We start from the raw sequence: 24,029 nt of genomic DNA, 5'->3' as shown, positions 1-24,029 counted from the left end.
GTGTTCTTTGAACCTTCCAGATCTCTCAGGTCTTCTGGTTGTGGTTCTGCTCTGCAACCCCGGAACCAGAACCAAACGTGCAGAAGCAGCATTCAGCTTCTATGCACCGCAAATCTGGAACAAGCTTCAAGAAAACTGCAAGAGTGCTGAAACCCTGAGTTCCTTTAAATCTAGACTAAAAACCGACCTTTGAGCCGCAGTTACTGAAGCATTGACCAATATATTTGATATGTATTGATGATTTATCATGGCACACATCGAGCAGTTATTGACTGCACGATGTGTCTTTGATGTTTTTTATGTTTTCATGAAGCAGAGCGCTTTGAATTGCCTCATTGCTGAAATGTGCTGTACAAATGAGCTCCATTGGTTGATCGAAAGTCGGAAAATAACTTGAGCTTGTCTTCATCTGATGCCAGGTGAGTAATTAAAAGATGCAAATAGCTGCAACTTGGACAAACAAGCCACAAAGGCTATTTATGCACACACAGAGAAAGCTGTATTCAAATGAGACTTCTCTGCAGTGGTGGCGTCACACAGGCGTGAAGAAATGCCCGAGTCTATCTGTGGTGCAGAAGCACATGTAAGCAATATGTTTAGAAAAAAAAAAAAAAAACTAAACCTCACAGGGTTTTTACTAGAGAAGTTTGATCTACTTCCTGATTTCTCAGGAAGTTCAGTGAATGTCTGCTATGAGTCATGTGGACATGTGGTTAGATTATAAAAGTGACCTGTGGGCTGCTCATCAGTCACACTCACTTGGTGGTGATCGCATGTGTGAAAGGCAGAAGAGGTAAGAAGGTTACAACTATAGTTCGCAGAGATGTGCATGCGCACGTGTGTGTGTGTGTGTGTGTGTGTGTGTGTGTGTGTGTCTTTTCAGTTGATTTTTAACTGTATGTTGCATTTATAAAGTAGTATTTGTTTTCTGTAAGTTTAGTTTACGCAGAGATGCGTAGTGTGAGAGCCGTCTTTGAAACAACAACACCTTTTACCTGTTTGCATGACAAAGAAAAATTGAAATTTCTTCCGTGAACAAATGTGCTTCAGTGGGTCTGAGTGAAATCCCGCAGCGGACACGACTTTTGAACTCGTCAGGCCTTTTCTGCGAAGTAAAACTCTTTTAGGTCCATCGGACCTCCTAAGAGTTAAATACCAGAATATCCACGTCAGCCTCGATTAAGTCAAGCACATGTTCGCTCACAGGAGCCAAACACATGGGACGTGCAACTAATTAGGAAACACCAAGAAGCTCTCAGCCACAAAAAAGGGATCAGACATGACAGTGGCCTGTCAGCAGTTTGCTGTCGTCGTGTTCCTTCCGAGCGCACAGTCTTGATGAATCGTTTTCTTACCCAGAGTTTGGGTTGAAGTCGATTGCTTACGTGCCCGGCGGTTTCGCAGCCGTTTCTTGTTTTGTTGACGCGCGAGGTCGATGCCTCCCACCGAGCGACAACTCTGACAGGCCCTATGAGACGGGGGCATCATAAAAGGCCTGTGGGTTTGTCATGAATCATGCTCAAAAACTCCATTTATTTATGTATTTGTTCCCGAATTCGGTTCTTCGGCTGAAAAGCAGTAGAAGACAGAAATCAAATCTTAATTTCCACATCTGGTGTAGGCGCAGGTTTGGACAGAGTTTTTCACTTTAATGCGAAAACAAGACTTGGCATCCAAGGATGTGTACCTGTTCCCCTTCACTCTGTTAAAGCAAATGGGTAGTCTATTTAGCCGAGCTTACACATAAGAAGGACAATTTCAGTTTGTCTGTATGTCTGCAGTGGATTATTTGCCTTTTGTTTAGAAATGATGAGCGGTTTCTGCGGAGAAAAATCCTGGATTTATGTACCGCAAACGCTAAGAGACGGTTTCATTTATTAGCATTGTGTAAAGTTTAGATAATACAAATATGTGTTAGTAAGTCATTGTGAAGACATTGTCTGAAGTGGTGTAAAGTTGTAATGAAAAGCACCGAGGACCCAAAATTCCAGCCAGATGCAATCAGTGATCGTTAAAAGATTTCCGAAAGTGGAAAAGCAGGAAACCGCCAACTGCAGATTCAGGAGCCGCTGGGGGGAGGAAGAGATAAGTTAGTGGCAGATGTGAGATAAGTTTCAAAGAAACCAAAAATTAAAGCCACTAACCTTCTCAGAATCCACGAGAATCTGAAATTCAGCTCCTCAGCAGTGGAGCGATGAACTGGTGGCGGCGTAGACATGACATTGGGTTTGACTTGGAAGACATGCAACGTGGGGGGAATCCTCAAGGACAGCCACCGGGTCCACAGTGTTGGAAACGAGGAATGGGCCGGTGAAGTGAAGTGCCGACTTACAGTTCTTAAGCTTAATCCTGAGACTCTCGGCTAAAGATTCACCCATTTATTCTGTATCTGCTGTGGAATCAATGAAAACTGAGACATGATGGGCTGAAGGAGAGATCAACATGTTAGCTGGGAAAGAGGTCGAAGATTAGCTAGAAACCTTGCCACGGCGTAGAGCTCTCCTCCTGTCAACTGAACCTGCTCTTTTAACAGACAGAGACCATGTGGCCCTTGGCTCCACAGTAACAATAAAGGTCAAGTCTCCTTCTGTGAAACTGTTTCCCCCACAGAAAGGAGGACAATCTCTAGGTTCTTGGACTGGTCTTGGAAGTCTGGGGAAAACAAAATAAACCTCTGAGTGTTTGTTCTCTATCCTTTGTACTGCAAGTCTGAACCCATCCGAGTCCAAATCGTTGCGTGAGTTTGGGTAGTTCTGGGTGGCCCGATCATCTTTGATGTCATCATTAAGTCATTGCATGAACACATCCATTAATGCATCTTGATTCCAGGAAGTGTTTGCAGCGAGCAAATGGAGGTCAATTATGAACTATGACGCTTTTACTGCCTTGCTTAAGGGATGGCTAACCCCTAGATGCCTCCCAGTCAGGGACTGTGGGATCAAACACCCTGAAGAGCTCTTTAGAAAAAGATTGATACAGATTTGTCCTGCCACGTTGTAGTTCCCCATTGTTTAGCCTTAACCGAAAGTATTGAAATGACAAAGGTCATTTTTGATCTCAGTGAGGAAAGAAGAAGTCTGTAACTGAAAACATATTTCACAATGAGTCAACAAAGATCGGCACTGATCCGGATCTCCTTTTAACGTCACAGTTATATTGTCGAAGGGTCCATTATGGGCCAGATTTTGTGGAAGTGAGAACGCAGGAGATTGCCGACAGCAGGTTCAGGAGCCTCCGAGTAGAGTTTGAATAAACAGGGCTGGTGTGAACGTACTCTAACACGAAAGTTTGGGGGATGCTTTGTGGCTGCAGGATGTGTCCAGCTCATTGTCATGGAATCTGCCTTAAAATCCAGGTTCCTTGTGGACAATGTGAGCGCATCTGGAAAAATAAAAACTAAAACTGAAACAAATTGGGACCAGCAGCGTGACAGCGACCCAGAATGTACCAGTGAATCCAACAAGAACTGGCTGAGAAATAATATGTCATAAAAAAATAAATAAAGTAAAATAAAAGTTAGTTGAGAGTTTTATGATTGTGTGCATTGAACTTCTTCACACATACAAAACCAATTTGTAAAATCAAAACGCAGATGGACCATGACTGTCCTTCTTCGCCGTTTCCCTAAACCTTGGTGGGTGTGAGCCCCCCTCTGCAACGCTTTCACCAAGTTGGCAACCACAGAAAGCTCATTCCTCAGTTTGCTTTTTGAAGACAATCCACATGGAAGGTATATTTTTGATCCTGGGAGCTGGCAAGACGACGCCTCCATATGGAAACACCCAGACGCTGAGTTTTGTGAAGCGTTGTCCGCTTCAATAAAACCTTATAGCAGGAATAATAAATGCAAAGTATTTCGTGCTCTTTAAGCAGAAGTTTATGTGAATGCTTTTGGACGAGGTGTGAGGATAGAAATCGACGTGGGACACCGTCTAGATTGAAATCCCACCTCTTTGATTCTGGGTTTATTGGGGGTGAAGCACACTGGGCTGTGATTAAAGGCACTTTGTGTTTGTTTACAGCCAGAGGAGCATGGAAACCATTTCTGCTCCGCTCCTTTACAGCTCTGCATCATCCGCTCTGGAGATGCAGAGCGTCGCTCAAGATGCCCAACGTTCTTTTTTGTGTGTGTGTGTGTGTGAAGAGAGTGATTAAGCTCAAACCGTTTCGATTTTCGGTGCTTCTTGCCTGAAACTGATTTTAAACTGAACTGAAAGTGTCAGTACGTTTTCAGTTCCTGACATGCTTTGCTTTGTAATCTAGTACATATTCTCTCTCAACTTTTGCAAAAAAGTGTACATATCCCTTCCACTTTTACTTTTTTGGAAATTTGCAGACAAAAAACATTAGTTTATGTTGTGCATAACAGACCAACACAAAGTAGCGTTTATTTGAGAAAAGGACAATAAATGACACATGGAATTCTTATTTTTACAACTAAAACCTCGTCAAGTGAGCATTTGTCTTTTGTCTCATGTCTTTTGGTCTCTAATCACCTATGCATATCTGGAAACTGGCATTCCTGCCTGTTTGATTGGAGTGGCGGCGTCAACAATCATCAGTTGTCAAGTATTGCCTCAGAGTCTCAATTAGACTCAAGTCTGCAGTCTGACTTGTGTTGGAATCGAGACCACAGCACACCGAGACCAAGACGCTGAAGAAGGCTGAGACCAGGGCAAAAAAAAAAAAAAAAAGACCAAAGCAGAGTCGAATCACTTTACAAACTCTTTAAAATTGTATTGAAATAGTACAAGCACCTTCTCTTGTATTAGATGTATTGAAAACATTTGGGCTGCTTGCGCAGGGATTCAGGCAAACAAGGGGGAAATGCTTTACATACCTTCACACTGTTTAGCAGTAAGCCAGGACTCTTTTGGTTCCACATTCCCATCTACATGCTCTGAAAGCACGTGGACTCTATTTACAAATAAGTTGACTTCTGAGGCCAATTTGTTGCAAAAAAAGTTCAGTTGATATGAATACTTTTGCAAGGAAATGTATGTAATAATAATAATAATTTTGCTACTTTTGGCAGATGGACGAGATCGATGCTATGTTCAGTGACCTGCTGGGAGAGATGGATCATCTCTCTCAGGTAAGTTTCTTTTTCTTTTTCGAGGTAGAAAGTACCAATCTTGTTTGTCTGAATGCTAATGTACAAACAAGCTAGCATCAGTTTGATGCAAGTCAGTCAGCATGTTGGTGTCAATGGAAAGAAATGGAAAACCTGCCTGTGACAGAATATGCTGAAATTTGGAAAAACAACAGTTACAACCCAATTATTTTATTTCTTTTATCGCATTGTGTTCATTTATTTGAATCGTTGAATCAATGAAGAAAATCTGAAAATACATCTATGCGTGAGAAAAAAAAGGCTTTCTGATAGATTGACTGCAGCATTAAAGTCCCAATATGCAACAAAGACTTTTTTCTACATAATGCTGTTGAAACAGTATTTTGAGAAAGTGAGAGCAGCTTTCATAAAAAACAAAATAAAAACAAAACAACAAAAAAAAAACCCATCTTGTAAGCATGGAGAGGGAAGCAGTTATGCTTTGGGCTTGGAGGCATGGAGAAAAAAAAGTGTTTGTGTCTTTTTTTATATGTATGCAAACGTCTGGTTTTAACTGTAGGTAAGGTTTAGCTGGCACTACACATGCAGGCAGTACAATGCTTCATGGTCCGTCTGCATTAAGAGGTGCTTATTCGAAGTGTTGACTTGGTGGAGATGCCCACCGCACTTTTCGGATTTTTATTAGCAAAAGAAACAAACAAAAAAATAATAATCCAACGCAAGAAGGTTTGTGATTGTGACAATTCATGGATATAAATGATTTGGCGAGACGATGTTTCCCTGATGTTTTTGGTTGGTTTAAATTCACCAACGTTCTTGTGCGGCTCAAAATATTAATTGTAAATGAATGGCCAAACGACTCCTCTTCATTTTTCGATTCACATACTCTTCTCTAAACAGCTGTTTACAGATAACTCCCTTTACCTAACAGTCTGATCCTGATGACTTCATCCTTTCTTCAGGATCTCTTGACCTTCCTAACTGGTTTGTGTTGGTATGTTTCAGGCTCCTGGGCATCAGCAGGTCCGTTTGTTTCTGACTGATTTGCTGCTCCTGATGGTTTTGCCTCTCGTAAAATGAGCTGCAGCCTCCCATGTTTATGGGTCGGCTCAGTTAAAGGAGCAATCCCACAGAACCAGATACCACTAATAAATGACTTTGTGTCTTAATAAAACTGTGCTTCAAGTTTTAAAGGCCTTGCGGCTGTTTCTTCTGCAGACGCTCTACTTTAAGTGTCACCAGAACGGTCAGAAGACTGTTCCTTTCTCTGCTCAAATCCACGTTTGGGGAATCAGTTAATCGTGCGACGTTCGCCGCGTTTGTCCGGATGATATCAGATTACACTGGGCGCTTTTGTGTTTGGACTCTGCAGATCATAAACAGAATGAAAACCGAAGCATCTGCATGTGGGTCGGACATCAGGCCGCAGAGACGACGTAAGCTGCTCATCATAAAAAACTGCAGCTTCCGCCAAGAGCATACTGATGTCTCATGGAGACTCAGTCTGAGGCATATTTTACCATTGTCCTTCTCCGATGTCTGCATGGAAGCAGGAAAAGAGAGCAACGCAGAGAATAGGATCAGTCTATAGTTCATATCAGATTGACTCACACTGATAGTTTGGGGCGCTTTCTTTGCAAAACCATAACTGCAAAAGCAATTTCAAACAAGAGAATGTGAATGAAAAGGATATAAATTAAAGCACAAACATCCCTTTCATTATATTAATTATCTGCTTCAATTGAGTTTGAGGAAACAGAGCATTAAATAATTTAAACTCCAGCCTTGCCTTTGCCTGTCACTTCCAAAACTGTAAAATTACGAACAACATCAACAGCCAAGCCTGAGCTTGAGCGTCAAAACTCTGAGATGCCAAAGGTATTCTCAAACGCACTACTGCTGCAAAATGCATAAATACATGCTCAAAGCTTTCAAAAACGAAGGACCAGACAGGTGCATTAATTAATCTCGTGTTGCTCTATGCAAGCGCTCCATCTTCACTGATGAAGATTTACTCACCTCAGCATGCTGAATGCTTTAAGGGGCTCCAACTGACAGCAGCCCGGCCCACTTTTTCACAAAATCAGCTAATGGTTATCGGATTACTCTAAGGCTTTCACCCACTGCAAAAACACAAAATCACACCAAATATTTTTCTTCTAGTTTCTCGTGCAAATATCTTAGTACACTTGAAATAAGACGAAAATAACCTAAGTAACTTTTCAGCAAGAAATAGGAGCTTGTTTTTCAGTCAATAATACCTTAACATTGATGAAAAAGCACTAATTCCACTGGCAGATTTTTTCACTTATATATAGACATATATCCCATGTTACAAGTGAGTTCAAACGTAACTAACTAAACCTTCTTTATTCTGTTAGTCTTCTAGTTTGCTCACTATTTAATTTGAACCCTGACCTCCGGTCCCTGCACGTCTCTGCAGAGTCTAGCAGAAGCCACAGTTTCATCAGAAGTGGATGCGACTCCGCAAGAGAACTCCTTCTCCATCGGCTTCAACAACCTGAATGGCAAGTTCTCCATCATTCTCAGCTGTTTCATCTGAGACGGCGACGATGGCAAAACAGATTTTTGTTCAATTTAAAATGTAACAATTTACAGTTTCACCCGGTATTAGCTGAAGCTTAGCGGGCTTTTGAGCGAGCTATACTCCAATATAAAATGTATTCATCGTTCAGCATGCAAGATTCATATTTTTGTGAAGATTAAAACTGTGATTATAAATTTGCTGTTTATTTCTAATGGGGGGAAAAAGCTGATACTTTATGTAATTTTAGCCAAATGTAGTTTTTGTTGTGAAAATTCACAACAGAAAGACTGATTCAAGATTCAATGCATACATTTTTTTTTAAAGAAATGTATTAATACGTGAAGGAAGAAGTCTTTTTCACTCTTATTTTTGAGCTTGCACAATTTCAGCCAGGTCTTATCATAAGCATACGCACGAGGGTCAGATAATGTTGTATTCATTTCCTCCTGCGTTAGCAACGATTATCTCCAGGGATAAGCATGCAGCCCTTATCGCTTTGCATCCAAATGAACTCTCATGCCAGAGCCTGATGCTAAAAATAATGCACATGGATGACGTGGTGAAAAATTTTATTGGCAGAGCAGGTCAGAAGTAAATCTCTTTACCAATCTAAAATTAGTTTAAACAAACTACCAGAGTCTCTTTTTTTTTCTTCTTTAAAAAAAACTTCTATTAAGCTAAAAACATCTGGAAATATGAAGTAGTTTTTACAAAACATCTCATGATTTTTTGGCAGACATGTTTGGCAGAGTCAGATTATTAAAAACATAAGAAAATAGAAAAAAATACCGAACCCTCTAAGTGTCCCAACATTTAACCACAAACTCCACGTATCATCACAGATGTCATCTCACAGACAACGCGCCAGAAGACTGTGTCACTGTGTTCAAGGAGAAACCTCAGAGCCGACACGCTAACTATGCTACAAACTTGTCATCGTCAGAAAATAAAGCATGAAAGTGTTTTCCAACATAGCTGCCTGGAAGACTAATGTTTCAAAACAAATGTTTGGTCTTCTTCTTCCTTTAACTAAACCAATATGGCTCTCTGGAAGCAAAACTTTGCCCACCCTGGCGCCAAAAGCTAACTGCTAAGCTAACTTGTAGCAGATGTGGTATTCTCTGAGTGCGTGGCATCCCAGTCGAAGTCCCTCATACTTTACAGAAGTTTGAAGGTTAGAAATAACAAAAAAATATATTTTAATATGCTGTTTGGAAGTTAAAGGTAATAATGATCAAGACACCAGTAGGCTAGGCTTAGCGATGCAGGCTGCTAGCATTCGCTGGTAGCACAAAGCGTACAGTAATCTTACTGTGGTGACAGAACGTGTAAAGCTAAAGTACTGTCTAAGCCAGGGGTGGGCAACTCAAGGCTTAGAGAATTGCCAGTCTCCTGCAACTTTTAGATGTACGTATCTCTACTTCAACACACATGAGTCAAATAATGAGGTCATTGGCAGGACTCTGGAGAACTTGACTGCACTTAGGAGGTGATTCAGCTATTGGATACAAGTGTGTTGGACCAGGGAGACATCTAAGAGTTGCAGGACACCGGCCCTCGAGAACCAGGATTGTCCACCCCTGGTCTAAGCAAAGCTTTCCTTTAACAACTGCATCCATCTGCAGAGTCTCTGAATGAGCTGGAGGACCATGATCTGGATGCTCTGGTGGCCGATCTGGAGTCAAAGTCCACTGATCAACAATCTCCCACACACAATGGCAACAGCAACCCAACAGGAAATGAAACCGCACCACCTGCCGTTTATCAAGAGTCCGAGCCTGTGGTGACCTTTCCTGTGGTCACCACTCAGTCATCGAGAGCTGTGAAAATGGTAGGACTCAAAAGTTTCACAGGGCACTGCACTGCACACGTGAAATTATTTAAGCCTTAAAAAAAATTCATTTTTAGTTCAAAATAGCTCAACATTGAAATGCTCTGTAGACGTCTGGGCAAACGTACACAGACGTGGTTTAATTCTGTTTTGTTTGTTTTTTTTAATGTCTGGAATTGATTTTAGATGCTAGAAGTTTAAATGTAGATGTGTTTTAGCCACTATGGACATGAAGCCTTGAACTTGGAATCTGTCAGGACTGAGTTTTTGGTTTTGGTTTTGCCTTTCATTTTACTTAGCATTATGTTTTAGTTCACTTTAGGTCAGCCCGTCATGGTCCTTTCAGTTTTATTTGAGGTTATTCAGTGTGATTAGAATTGCCTTGTTGTTTTCCTTATTTTCAATCCTTCATGGTGTTTCTACTTAGGGTTATTCTTTAGTTACTTTAGGTTCTGTTATTCTTGTATGTCTGAGTCTATGTCGAGCTTTCTTTAGTGATAGTAGTTTATTTTTATTTAATCCTTCTAGTTATTCCTTATTTCAGCCTCCCTTTAGTGTTTCTAGTAATGTTTATTTCTTAGTTGTTTTTCATCACCCCTGTTTCTAGTTTTCTTATTTTGTCACTTTAGGTTTAGTCAGTCTTTTGTCTGAATCTATGTCCATCCTTCTTTAGCGATTCTAGTTAGGTTATTTCTTTGTTTAGATCTTCTAGTTTGTAGTTTTGTTAGTTAATTTTCGTCATTAAAATAAGTATCCACATAAACTACGTCTACTGCCTGCTGCGATTTGGTCCACTCCTACACACATCATCTGTCAATTACTAAGGAAGTGATTTACTATTTATAAGGTTATCTTCACCATAGTATGTACTTCACAAATAATATACAAGTCAACCACTGTTTACCTGTTTCTCCCAATTTTTCACACACAAATAATACAGAATATTTTCCAGACACTGATAGGACTGGCGCCACATCGCAACAACAAAAATAGCTCAAATTAGTTTAGAATATTAAACCAAATGAAACTACTGTATAGTTTCAGTTTTGTAATCAGTTCAAGACAGTTTTTTATACAGTGTAACATATGTCAACTTAAGGCACTGTTTACAATAAAACACTGAGAGTTAAAATGAACTGCTATGGCCCAGCTCCCTTTACAAAGTCTATCCTGCCTCTTAAAGGGGCAGTACTATGTATTTTCCAGCTGCATATTGCCATTTTATCAAGTAACTATTTTACCTTCTGTTGTTATTTTAAAAAATGCTACATATATCAAATATGACTTGAAGGAATTTCGACTTCCTAATTTAATGCATTGAAATTGGGCTTCTGTCTCTTTAAGAAGCTCTTGCTATTCCTGAAACTCCGCCTTCAGGAAGTCATCACAACATAGCTCCTCCTCCTTACTCCTTTACTCACTCCTTTAACAACATTTTTACCAGCATTTCACTGAGAAGTAGCTCAAATAATGAGCTCAGCAGATGTACAGTTTCACCAGGTGTTTGCTAATTGCTGCTGTCTAGTCTGAAGGAGCTGAGTGGGGCACCTTTGGGGCTCGAAGGCGGGGCAAGGCCCAACCAGGTGTTTTGCACAGCTGAATGGTTGCCACAGGAGATTCAAGGATTTCTCAAACATGTGTATGCATGAATCAAAGCAACACTCCAGGTGTGTTTTTGATGAGGAAATAACATAACATGATGTGACGTTAAACAAATTGATTTAACGTCATACTGCTGGAGATATTAGCAAACACCTGATAGATCTGTGAATCTGCTGAACTCCTCCTCCAAACTACTTCTCACTCCTAAGAACAGTTGTAAATAGCATGATGGAGAAACGTCATGTTGACATGTTGACATGTTGACATGCTGACGGCGAAGTGTCAGAAAGAGCAGAAACTTCTTAAAGAGACAGAGGCCAAGGCATCATCATGTGGATCGTAGCTTTCCCACTGTTGTTCTGACGTTGCACTTCATACTTTCCAGAACGAACCCCAAACGAAGGCGGATAAAATTAAAGTGGCTCTGGATAAACTGAAAGAAGCCAAAGTGAGGAAGGTAAACTCAGCGCTCAGTGTCTCACTTCCACCCTGCAGTAGCACAGCTCAGTTAAACCAAGCACTCCGCCCCTTGTAGTTGATTATAAAGGTCCTGATGAGTGACAACAGCTCTAAGACGCTGATGGTGGACGAGAGGCAGACAGTCAGGGACGTTTTGGACACTCTGTTTGAGAAGACACACTGTGAGAGCAGCATTGAATGGAGCCTGTATGAGACCAATCCAGATCTGCAGACTGGTGAGACAACCAGCACACACCGAACATTCGAGCCGAAAGCCATGTAGGCACTCATTCAGGCAGCGTTTTCCTCAAATTGTCTCAGAAAGGGCCTTTGAGGATCACGAGTGTCTGGTGGAACCGCTGTCTGCTTGGAGTCGGCACAGCGAAAACAAACTCTACTTCTTGTCAACGCCTCAGAAGTACATGATGTTCACAGAGCCTCAGGTAAGCTCCGGTCTTGAGAAATGCCTGAGCGCTTTACCTGCCCTGACCCTAACCCTAATCCAATTTGCAGATTTTTTACATGTGGAAGAAGAAGAAATCTAGCAGCGATATGAATAGCCAGGCCAAAGAGCTTCTTATCAAGGTTGGTTACGGTAAAACCGAATCGGTCTTCTCTCCATCACACATTTTAACTCAGTTAGCCGAGAATTACCTTTGTGTTGTTTTTCTTTTCTTACAATAGGAGCATTTCGGAGGTTCTACTACTATTGTCCCTAATCTCGAGGGCGTGTTATACCTAAAAGAAGATGGGAAGAAGGTTTGGAAACCCCGCTACTTCATGCTTAGGGCCTCTGGGATCTATTATGTCCCCAAAGGAAAAACGAAGGTATGACACATAAAGGAAAGAAGCTAAAGGGGTAGTGTCATAAAAAACTAACCTTTTTGAGCTTTATATCATGTTCTAATGTTATTCGCTCACCAAAAACATACCTGGAGTGTTGCTTTGATTCTTTCACGCATGTTTGAGAAATCGTTTAATCTCCCATGGCAACCATTCAGCTGGCCAAAAGACCCGATTGGACCTAGCCCCGCCTTCAGAGCTGCAGTTTCCAAGCTTCAGAGCTTCTGCCTCACGGAACAGCCCTCCCTCACTCAGCTCCTTCAGACTAGCCAGGAGCAATTAGCAAACACCTGGTGGAACTGAGTATCTGCTGAGTTCATCACATGAGCTACTTCTCAGTGAAACATTGGTAAAAATGTTGTTAAAGGGTTAATAGAGGAGCCATGTCGTGACGACTTCCTGAAGGCGGAGTTTCAGAAAGAGTAAGACGGCCTCTGTTGCCCAATTTCAAGACTAAATCCAGAATTAAAAGTCCTTTTAAGTCATATCTGGAATATATAGCATTTTTATAACAACTGAAGGTAACATAGTTACTTAATTATAATAAAAAAAACACATAACACAAGCCTATGCCTGGAAAACACATGTTACTGCTCCTTTAAATCTAACCTCAAGAGTGTAAAAACACATCATTATTTATAGCACTAGTGAAAAAGTGCTTTAATTATACTACTGCATTGCTTCTAAGCTATTTAAGAAGTAAAGTGAGATCCAGGTGGTTCAGATTGAAAACAGTGGACTATCTAATCATTCGCAGATGGGTCGGCGCATGCAGATGTGTGTTAACACAACACTAAGAAGGGAAGACATCGGCATTGACCTTGGAGAGCTGTCTAAAGTCCATTATTCTACAATAAGATTATGAACAACAGGAAAACATTTATGACAGCTAAAAACCTTCTCAACATCTCAAGTTGCTAAGAAATATCATTCTCTCCAAACAGAATGAAGCAGTATTATTTACTCTGGCTGGATTGCATCTGACTATATAACAAATTGTTGAAGAAGGCTCTTTTGACAAATTGGGGGTGGTTGAGGAAGTAGAGAGATACTTGACTATAATGCACAGCCCCCTGTTTGCTGAAACCTAAACATAGCTTGTGAAAAACATCTTGCAGAACCTGTTAAACACAGAGGGGAGAGTTGATGATCTGGGCTTGTTTTGGTTGACTACTAACTTGCCCGAACTCCGAGTCACGATGTTGAGCAAAAACTGAGTCGGGCTACAATGAAATGTCCCCAAACATGGCAGCAAATCTACAACAGAATGACTGGAGATGATGACTCGGCGTGATGCAGCGAGCCAGTAAAAGCCCCGATCTCAACCTGACTGTCATGCTGTAGTGGATCTTATTAGAACATCGAAGTGCAGAGAAGCAAATACCCTAAAAACTACATGAATTGCTGTTGTAAAGAAGAGTCAGCAGCAATTTACTTCACAACAATATGAAAGACTAACAGCTACCAGTAGTTTTTGCTCCTGTTGGTATAAGCCACTGCTCTATAGTTTTTCCACTATAGTTTAACTTTTCTAATGTGAATAATTACAACCTGGAAACTGCTGACTGTTTTTCTGCTCTCTGGGTTTATTTTTAACACACATGTTTACTGTTTTTTTTGCTCTTTGGGTTTATTTTAGAACCTGGTAAAGAGCAGATCATTTTCGACATCAGTTTATGCTGATGCGTAAAACTGTAGAACCGATACAGCGCGACATTTTTATGCCGCGACTGTGTCGAGTTTGAAAATAATTTTATTTAGAACTGGGTGTTTGCAGGAAACAAGTGCAAACACTCAACCCCCACGTCCGAAAATCTTCTTCGAGATCGTTGACGAGCAGATTAAGGCTTCGTTTTAGCAGAGACTCTTGCTGTGAAAAAGTTGTAGCCTTTATCCAGCCTGTCTGTTTACTTGGGGATTCAGATTGCAAACAACTGAGCAAATGTGTTGCGCAAATCACAATTGCACATCACAATTGCCAGGTGCTTTCAATGTGAACCACCTGGATCTCAAAATTGTATATTAGTTTGTTTAGGTTTTGCAAACAAACAACCTTTATTTCTATTGAAGTTAACAGGATGGAACTTCATCTGAACCTGAAATGACGATCTGTCCCATCTTCCTGCAAGCAGGAGTTTGGCATCAGTCACTTTCAACCTCTTCTAAATGTAGATTTAGACAGTTCATTAGTGATTTGAATGCACTGCTGTTTAATGTAGCTGACATATAAACATGAATGTCATCAGCAAAGAATGAAAAGTGTTTCCCAAAACAGATACGGAAGACAAATTGTACAAAGTGAGCAATGGACCCAATGCATATCCACGAGGAATCCCAAAATGGATCGGAAATCATTACTGCTAGTCAAACAGTTAGCATATTTGTTATACCTATACTCTAGATCATATAGAGTCTAACTTAAAATAACATTAACTGCTAAGTAGCTAGCAACGGCTAGTGCTAGCCATGATTAACATTAACACTTTGACCAAAGATCTGTTCACAGAATCTGTACAGAATGGTAATAACTAAATGCTGAATATGAATTTTGTTGACTCAACTCTACAGTGTTAAATAAACCAAGACTTGGATTGATCAAAACTGAAACCTTGATTAGACTTGATTTGCAGGAAAAAAAAAAGAAGCCTATTTTGAGTTGATTTACACCCAGCAGTTTTTAATGTGCATCTGGGTGTTTCATTGTACGTCACATTTTATATTGAGGCAATGGTGGTTGGAGTTTCTCCTGTAACTGGTGGGTTGCCATTTCGGAAACCGGCTCCATTTGTTCCAGCCGTTGTGTCCTTGGGGAAGACACTTCACCTGCCTTACGTTTCGCCAACGGCAGCTGTGGCTACGGTGTAGTAGCTCGCCACCATCAGCGTGTGAATGACTGAATGTAGAGTAAAGAGCTTCGGAGTCCTCTGAACTCGATTAAGCGCCATACAAGCACAAGCCATACACCATTTGCTGTATCCCCACATGATCAAGCAGTCTTTCATATGAGCTGATACGAGACTCTATTTAAAAAAATATTGCAGAAAATTACACAAGTTGTGGAAAGATGACTGAAACTCATTGCAAAGAGAGAGATAAATAGCAGCCAGTCAAAATGCTTCACTTTCAGGAAGTCACTAGGCTTCAACTTGTCACCAACGACCCCGTGTTTGTCGGTGAGGGTAAACATGTCAACATTATTCTCATCTGCTGAGAAAGAAAATAGGAAGAAAAGTTGTAAGGTTTTAGACAATGTCCTTTGAACTGTGTATGTTAACTTGCTTTAAGATTTGATTTTTTTAAATATAATTCTTTAGAATGTATTGATAAACATCAAGTTCAGTTGCAGCTAAAACTATTCAATCCCTCTTACAAATAGATTTTATTTGCCGAATTCAAAATTGTGTAGGTGCTTCCAAGAAACAAAATACAGGAATTGTTAAATAAAAGTAACATTTCCAATATTTTCTCTAGATTTATCCTACTGTCAATGAATACTCCATCAATATAATTGTCTAATATCAAGAAAAAAGGAAAGGATTGCCAAAACAAAACAGAGGTTGTGAATGTTCCTAGAGATACCGCTGAAAGTTTTTAGAGTTAAAGTTGAAGGAGCAGTGGCTGCACCACATAGTTGGGGTAAAAACAGGAAGCAATCACCGACTGCCAAGGGCCATGAGAAAGCAAGTGGTAAAAACTAAACGTTGAAATGCTTCTTCATTGAACTCCAAGACACACTCTACCGCAGGCCTAATAAAACCACAACAACAACAACAACAAAAAACGGTTCCAGTTTCCTCACAGCTCCATAAATGAGTCAAACAGGTTTGGGGATTCTGAATTAAAACTGAAACTTTTCAGGTCTGTGAATTAGCATGTCTAGCATGTCTACAGTGAAGCATGGTGATGTGATGTACCGGGCTGCTGTGCTTCGTCCGGTAGTGAAAAACTGCTAGATTTAATCTCAGGATTTCAAATCCAGGCAGAAAATGTCATATTAGTTGTACGCTACCAATTGGTTACAGAAGACTTCCTACAACAGTGGTTCATAACCCCGACCCTCAAGTGCCATTACAGTGTACTCACAGTGCATGTTTTAGGTGTTTTCTTGCTGCCACACACCTGACTTAAACAACTGAATGATTACAATAGGCATAACAGAGGAGGTCATGCAATGATTTGAATCAGGTGTGCTGCAATAAAGACACATCTAAAACATGGAGAAGAGGAACACCTGAGGACAGGGGCTGGGAACCAATGTCCAAAGGCCTTTTCACATGAGGAGAAAGGTAAGATTCATCAGAACGCTACCAGCATGTAGTGCCAGACCACGAGTCACATTTGCCACAGCTCATGACCGCAAAGAGGTGCTGTGGATACTTGTCTTGAAGGAGTTGTGACATCATTTGTGCCTCTTCCAAAGTTTTCAGCAACGCACATCCTAAACATTTCTGTCTCTCTCCAAAGTCTTCCACCGATCTCGCCTGTTTTGTTCGCTTCGAAAAAGTCAACGTCTACACCGCCAGCAGCTACAAACAGAAATACCGAGCGCCCACAGACTTCTGTTTCCTGTTAAAGGTGAGGTGCTGTTCAAGATTTAAAGAGCTCCTTTACTCTTCAGGTGTTTTTTCTCTATGAAAAATACTTTGATCGCGCACTGGCGGAAACTACATTTTTCGTTCCTAATGTTCAAACTGGTCTTGAGGCGACAGCAGCTGATTGTAGTGACTGGCATTAGGAGGACTTCTGATGACAGCAGTTGCTGTTAAGTATAATAAATGCAGGTTCATGATCAGCTTCGTACCAATCAGTTACCACTTGGGGCTATTGCAGCTTAACAGATGTCTTGCATTCAGAGTTCACAGATGGGTGTATTTTTAGCTCCCCTCAGACTTCATGAAGGTGCACATATGAAAACAGCCAAAGTGAAAGAGGAAGACGGCGCTCAAAATAAGGAACAGAGGGCGGCGAGGTGGTGCTCTACACCGGAGTGAGCTGAGGTGTTTTCATAGTTTCAGCTGAAAAGATCCGAGAGAGCAGCAAGAGGGCTGGTAACAATATGTGGAGTCAAATATCAGGCTGCAGGTTTAAGAGGTCATGCAGGCATACTTTTTGGCTTTACACAACAACAAAAACAGCACAGCGTAAACTCTCTAAATATGGGTAAAAAAAACAACCTATTTAATATCAAATGCAGTCCCTTCTTTTTTCAGTTTTAGCGCGCCCACACTGCCCTCTGCTGGCTCTTTTTTTGCACTACTCGTTAAAGAAAATAATGAAACCATTTCCTTCAGTGCCTTATACAAGGCATAATAAAACACATTCATTGTCTGTGTAGCTCTAAATGAAAAATGCCAACAATGTCAGCATGCTCATCTCTGCTTGACCCAGTTTAGAAAATGAGGGGTTGTAGCACAACAACCGAGGCCGGTGGTTTAATCAAACAAAGGCACATTTGTTGGCACCTAGACGTGTCAAAAGTCTTAAAATAAATCCAGCTTTTTTAGTGGCATAATCTCACGATGACAAATTGATGCAAAGCCAGAAAACATTTATTCAGTGAGGGAACAAAAATCCCATCGAAAAATATTTGACAAATAAGCAATTTTTCACCATAGTTTTTTTTTTTTTTTTATATATAATTTATTTATCTAATTCACCCAGAATCAGTCATCGCTTGTATAAACTCCTCTTCAGCTCACCGTGCAGATTTACTTGATAAACCATTTCTGTGCTGATTTGGCCACGTTTTGCAACATTGTCCCACTGAAAGACTCACTGATGACACTTTTTTAGCTCATCAGATTTTTTTTTGTTTCAAAGTATTCATGAAGCCATGCACTCCAGCAAGGGATCTTTGGAAGAAAATCAGGCCCACAGCATTACCGATCCTCCACTGTACATACGCAGTATAGATATGAGGTGCTTTTCCACACATTCCTTTCTTGTTTCACGGCAAACCTAAGTGGAGTGTTAAAGTGAACTGAAATTTAAGGTTGTGGTTTTCAAATGCTCCAATGTGAGGCTATCCTTCTGCAATAAAATACAAATGTACTCAGAAGTTTTTCTACGTCTTAGCATCCCTGCATCCAGAAGGAGTCTCCCTACATCAAGATCCTGTGCTGTGAAGACAAACACGCACTTCTGCTTTGGGTCAACTCCATCAGAATAGCAAAGGTCAGGTTCATCGCCGCTCGCTATGATGCACGCATTGTGTTGCGTGTTCACAGATGTGTGTCCTCTGTGTGTGTGTGCGTTTCAGTACGGTGCTGCGCTGTACAAGAACTATCAGGCTGCGGTGACCAGAGCATCCGCTCTGCAGATTCCCTGCTCAGCAGCAAACAAAGGTGAGAACCCAGAAATGCAGAAGAAACAAACGAATGGTTTGTCTGAAACAGCTCTGTCCAAGCTAAAGCCTCCAAATCTCTTCAGATATTGCAAATGTAGTGCTACAACAATCAGGCAGGAACAACTTGTTGACTAAACATTTCAATTCAAAAATTGGAACTTCTTTATATTTCTCTGCAGAGAAATCTAACAGTGCTACCTCCCTGGAAAGCCCATACCCAAGTTCATAAGCCAAATTCACTGAAGCTAAATCATCACCTGACACCTGACATCTTCAATCCTCCTTCTGGACAAGAATATCTTTGAAACAAACAAGAACTTTATTCAGCACAGCATCTTGCCTGGAGTTTGCATATTTGTGGTAGGAGGATGTCCAAAATCACTTAGTGGGCCGCAAATTGTCCCTGGGGCCACACTTTGGACATCCCTGACTTCAAATAAACCCATTTTTATTTGCACTGGCATGACCTTGTACTGTAAGGTGCGAGGTCATGCCTGTACCACATAGTATATGCATGACCTTGTACAAAGTCAGAGAGAGGAATTCTGTGTTAATCCCATTTAGACTATTGTTCTTGAGAAATCTTCTCGATTTGCTTCCGGTTTCCTGTTGATGCTCATTTAACACAAAGGATCCGTTTAGAGGCACTTTGGCACCATCACCGTCCAGTGATCACAGTGTGAATGACATATACTTGTAAATACAATTTATGATTTTCTTAAAATAAAAATGTAAAATTCAGGCAGTAAGGGGTTAGGAAACTATTGTTTACGAAAAAAAGTACGATAAGTGCAATTATTGGGAGTCCTGCTGTGGACATTTGTCCTACTCCCCCTTTCCAACAAGACATTATACATCATCTCTGAGGTTGGACCATAAAGAGACAGGGATCTTTGACTCTTTGTACAAACTGTGTGGTGTACAAACGTTTTGCCAAAGTGGCCAAAAATGTAAAGCTGAAAGTATTCCATGGGCCATAAAGTTTTTATTGTTAGGGTATTGTTTTTATTAAAGCTGATTAAAGATGGTGTTTGTCCAGATTTCTTTTGTGCATGTATTTTGAGCAACAAGAGCAAGATGTGGCTCGCGATTGCATTATTTAGCCTATGAAAAAAACTGGTTAGTATCTCATCTTTTGTACATATTTAATGTTGCTCCTGTATAAGGGTAAACGCCGTTTATAACATAGGGATATAAACCATGTGGTGTGAATTCAGGCAAAATTTGATTAACACATCAGGAGCTTATGAAGCCTGCTGGAACTTGTCCTTGCTACAGCAATCCTCCACTGCCAGTAGTGAGCCGAGAGATTGCTGAACGGCTCCGTTCACTTCCTCCGCTGCCTTTGTTGAAACTACAAACACGTTTATGTGAAGCGTAACCAGCAGCAAGTTATTAATATCAGAAGAAATGTACTTTGCTACAATGTAGTACAAAAAAAAGTAAGTTTTTTTTAATTGTTATTATTTTCAGGTAAAAAGAACCTAACTTAATGCTACCTTCAACCAACCACAGAAAAAAAAGTGCAAATTTATACTTTTCTGTCTTTTTCTGACCCCAGAGTGTCAATACACGTCCCAATAAACATCCATATGACGCCAAGGAAAATATGACCGATTTTGAAAAATCTGGAATTTTACTTCCATTTCATTTTGGAAAAAAAAAAAACTTTAAAATTTGTTTCAATGAGTTGTTTATTACAAAAAGACTGTACATAAATTTCAATGAGCACATTCTATGTACAAACTGAGAGGAGGACAAACAGATTCTATTCCCATGAACATTTAAGTTACACGTTTTTTTTCTTTCTTCTTCTTATTCTTGATTCCACGTTTGAGCATATGAAAACACGTTGGAGAAACGGTGTCATGTCTCGTGATGCCCTGGCATTAGGGACGAGTAAACATTTTCTTCCCGCCAGTGGCCAGTTCATGATTTCCAAATAACAAAAAGGGTATAAATAAAACCTTCACATACAAACTGCGAGCAAACGCTTCTCTGCTGTTTCTCACGTACAAAAAAAAAAACAAGTCAAATGCAAAGTTAAAAATGCATCATGTAGAAAAAAGTTGTCTTCTCAATTAAAAAAAAAAACCCACAAACGGCCTCATGATGTCAAATACAATCCAGACAGAGACGCACTGGAGAATCATATTCTATAAATGACACACGATCATGCAGAGGCTGAACGAATACTGCTCACATCAGGACATTCTCTGTTAAAAGTAAAAATGATAAAAAGCCATCACTTCAAAGTACAAACGAGTGTGTGATCAATAGGCTTCAGAGATATGTAGGAGTTTTACTTCCACCGACAATCATCTTGTAAGAGCAGGGTTTTCTTTTTAGAGAGGAAACGACCAACAGCCCTCATTCTTTAGACCGTAAAGGTGTAGTTCACATATTGTTGGAAGTGCGGTTCCTTTACCTGCAGCAGAGAGATGTCAGAGTGTAGAGAGAGTTTGTAGAAGAGTGAGAGTGGTAGGAGGCTAACAGCTAGTCAGTTACACCACCTCTCCCCCGTTTTATCGTATTTCGTCCATTTAAAACAACGCAAACTGAAAAATGTTTATATCTGTGGTGTACACTGCTACATAAGTGGATATTTATTGTCAACATTTCACAGGATACCATTTCCTGCTGCTATTTTCTCAGGCATACAGTATCTGTTTTACTACATTAAACTCTGCTGACTGAGTTATGGTTATTTACATGTGAACCCTAACCCTATGTCATATCCTCTACTGTAGCATTGTATTTGAAGGGCAGTGGTGGCTCTTGATCTGGGCACTTGCACAGGGCGACATTAGAAAAGGGAGGCACTGAAGTATCAGATGAAAAGACCAAACATGTCGGTCATTTAAGCACTTTCTGTTACTTTCACGCAAGTGCAGTCAATGGGTAGTTAGCGCCCACTTCTGTTGAATAGGAAGCAACAAAAATAAGGAGTCTAAAACATTTGTTTTCTATGGGACTGCGCTGCATCCATCACACCCCAGGTTTTCTGATCATTTCAAGCATTTTAATTGGCTGGGAGACAGCAGCAGAAGATTAGCTGAAACAATGACTGACTAGCTGAGGTCTTAACTTTTCCGCAAACTCACTGGAATATTTCCTGTCTCTACCGCAGGTAAGGGAACTACTACTCAAAATTTTAATAGAATGTTAGCTTAGCAAAGCTAACGTATCCCTTTAAACATATTTTCTCAGCAGTAGCTAGAGATGTTTAGCACATAATCTTGGACCAAAGATCAGGAGTGACTGACAGCGCGCTACTGCTGGTTTGCCTACATTCACATTACAGATATGATTGAAGGAATTTACAATCAAAAAGCGAGCGACGTTGGAAAATAAGAGACACGCCTCTGCGTTCTTCGTTACAATTCTCCGTTAAGCAGTGTCGTACTTGAGGTTGTTCGGGTCGGTGAGCACCAACTGGAAAGCGCCGCACCAGCAAATGTTTGCAGAATAAACAAGTTCTCCCGGGGCGTCCTTCGTCGCTCCCCGCTTGACGGCGACTGGCGCGCCGCAATCAAACGCGACACGGAAAATCAAAGTCGCTACAGTCGTTGATAACTATCAGTGCAGCTACGACACAAAGGAAAACAACATGAACAGACGCAACAGTGAGTCCTGAAGCCGAATGCAGCGGCGACGACCGAATCAGAACGGAACAGACACAATCCCTTTGCCAAAACGGAAATGGCGCCGTGACTGTTGAGGACAAAAAATGGAACATTCAAGTAAAAATGAGCTAAACTGAAAAAGAAACCCAACCTTGGCACCGCTCACCTCCACTGACGAAGCACACCGACAAAATGTACTGAACTGGCAGTTGGTCACGTTACACGTTATATACACGTTAGAGTACAGAAAGAAACTCCACCAGACTGAAGAAGGAAATTGTCTCTGTTTTTTTTTTCCGCCTATTGATGCATTCTGTACAACCTTCCTTTGTAATTCGACACAGAGCGTTCTAAATACACACACCTTCACACTCCCGCTCGTAAACGTTTTCTTGATTTCGACAGGGTGGAACATTCAGTCGTGTCCTAACTAAACGCACTTGTTGACGTTGTAGTTGTCCGTTTGAAGCGGAGGGAAGAGTCGCTCTGGTGGTCCGCAGTGCAAATAATCAGGTAGCAGTTTGAAGCTAAAGGAGCCTCGTCTCAGTTTCCAGACTGAATCTACTGTATATTTCACAGTAGTTTGAAATGACAAACGTATGGTTACGGGTAAATTCTAGTGAGGCTCCCTCTTTTTGTATTTCCAGTGTAAATTAGCAGACCGCAGCCTGTCAAATATTAAACTCCTTCCCCGTTTTTGTGCAACATTCGTATTTTAGTAGACTAAATAAATGCAAGCACAACTCGCGCGGATCTGAATAAAATCCTTTAAAAGAAAAAGAGTCACCATGGCACTTTACTCAAAATGGGAGTTTCGTTTCTCGTCACATGGCTGTACATATGTAGATCTATATTTAGAAAAAACTGAGCTCCATCATTCGTGGAGGTTTTTCTTCGCTTTTTGGGTTATTTTCTTTAGTCAGTGTAATGCATGATTGATTCGACGTAATTTCCTGGGAAGAGTCCGGTGACGCCGTTGCAGACGCCTTCGAACCATCCGTCGTCGTTCTTTTTGATTATGTAGATGATGGCGCCTTCCATGAAAGACAGCTCGTCCTCCTTGTCCTTCGTGTAGTCGTAAATGGCCACAACTGGGTCAGAAGAAACATAAGATGCTGTCTGTTTAGTGAATATAAAGGACTGGGTGAGTACAAATTTTCCATGTCAAAATTCAAGACCTTTCCATGTTCAACATCAGCCCACTTTTAAACAAGAATTACAAATGTTTACTATGCACTTATATAGCAGATAATTCATTATGCTAACTAGATCATTCATTATGCTAGCTTGACTTTGACAACCTTACCATGTAGATGTACTGCAGAATTCAGTTAACAAAAAAAAGTTGACCCACATGCTTATTCTCTGACAGATCATCAGCAGAACAGGCATTTAAATTAGCTAGTTAGCCAGAGCTAGTGTTATATTAATAATTGCAAAATAAGCATAAGGCCTGAAACCATAAAACTGTAGCGGACAGAATGCTTTGTTTTTTGTTGTTGTTTTTTTTTGTGGGGGAAATATTTGCGTGTTTATTGGTGTAGAAGATTTAGGCACATTTAGGCTAGTGGAGGTGTTGTCAGTCGGTTGCCAGGACAACTGGTATGCATGTGGAGTAAAGCTGATTCAGAGAAGAAGAAAAAAATTTAGTGGTTTTGAATTGTTTCTCAACAATTTTTCAGCATTTCTTTCGCCTAGCT

The 24,029-nt window shown here is 40.6% G+C and overlaps 2 protein-coding genes across 7 annotated transcripts in view; one reads left to right on the top strand and one right to left on the bottom strand.

Annotated features, from left to right (window-relative positions):
* The first annotated feature begins 678 nt into the window (after positions 1 to 678).
* On the top strand, positions 679 to 19,743 carry LOC114147181 (amyloid beta A4 precursor protein-binding family B member 1-interacting protein-like). 2 transcript variants are annotated; one of them, XM_028021761.1, is made up of 13 exons: positions 679 to 793; positions 5,036 to 5,095; positions 7,518 to 7,602; positions 9,248 to 9,453; positions 11,441 to 11,512; positions 11,591 to 11,750; positions 11,836 to 11,957; positions 12,028 to 12,099; positions 12,199 to 12,342; positions 16,822 to 16,932; positions 18,433 to 18,531; positions 18,617 to 18,701; positions 19,306 to 19,743. In XM_028021761.1, the coding sequence occupies exons 2-13, from the start codon at positions 5,036 to 5,038 to the stop codon at positions 19,314 to 19,316; spliced, it is 1,227 nt and encodes a 408-aa protein (XP_027877562.1). In that variant the 5' UTR covers positions 679 to 793; the 3' UTR covers positions 19,317 to 19,743. The 2 variants fall into 2 exon arrangements, with proteins under 2 accessions (XP_027877562.1, XP_027877561.1); XM_028021760.1 differs by having other exon boundaries at positions 680 to 793; positions 18,883 to 19,743.
* Positions 19,744 to 20,379: 636 nt separating this feature from the next.
* LOC114147232 (abl interactor 1-like) overlaps positions 20,380 to 24,029 on the bottom strand; it is a 29,395-nt gene continuing 25,745 nt past the window's right edge. For all 5 annotated transcript variants that reach the window (XM_028021846.1, XM_028021842.1, XM_028021844.1 and 2 more), the window contains one exon: positions 20,380 to 23,420. In XM_028021846.1, coding sequence (XP_027877647.1) covers positions 23,245 to 23,420 — 176 coding nt within the window. In that variant the 3' untranslated portion in view covers positions 20,380 to 23,244. The remainder of the gene's footprint in view (positions 23,421 to 24,029) is intronic.

This window comes from Xiphophorus couchianus, chromosome 6 (genome assembly GCF_001444195.1).
Source record: "Xiphophorus couchianus chromosome 6, X_couchianus-1.0, whole genome shotgun sequence".
NCBI lineage: Eukaryota > Metazoa > Chordata > Actinopteri > Cyprinodontiformes > Poeciliidae > Xiphophorus > Xiphophorus couchianus.
Note: the sequence above shows the minus strand (reverse complement) of the source record. Positions and strands in the feature narration are given on the sequence as shown.

Excerpts from the sequence above, each read along its gene's own strand:
- LOC114147181 (XM_028021760.1), top strand. The coding sequence starts at position 5,036 with ATGGACGAGATCGATGCTATGTTCAGTGACCTGCTGGGAGAGATGGAT. Across the intron at positions 7,603-9,247 it reads CGGCTTCAACAACCTGAATG|AGTCTCTGAATGAGCTGGAG; the intron begins GCAAGTTCTCCA and ends ATCCATCTGCAG. Across the intron at positions 18,532-18,616 it reads ACTCCATCAGAATAGCAAAG|TACGGTGCTGCGCTGTACAA; the intron begins GTCAGGTTCATC and ends TGTGCGTTTCAG.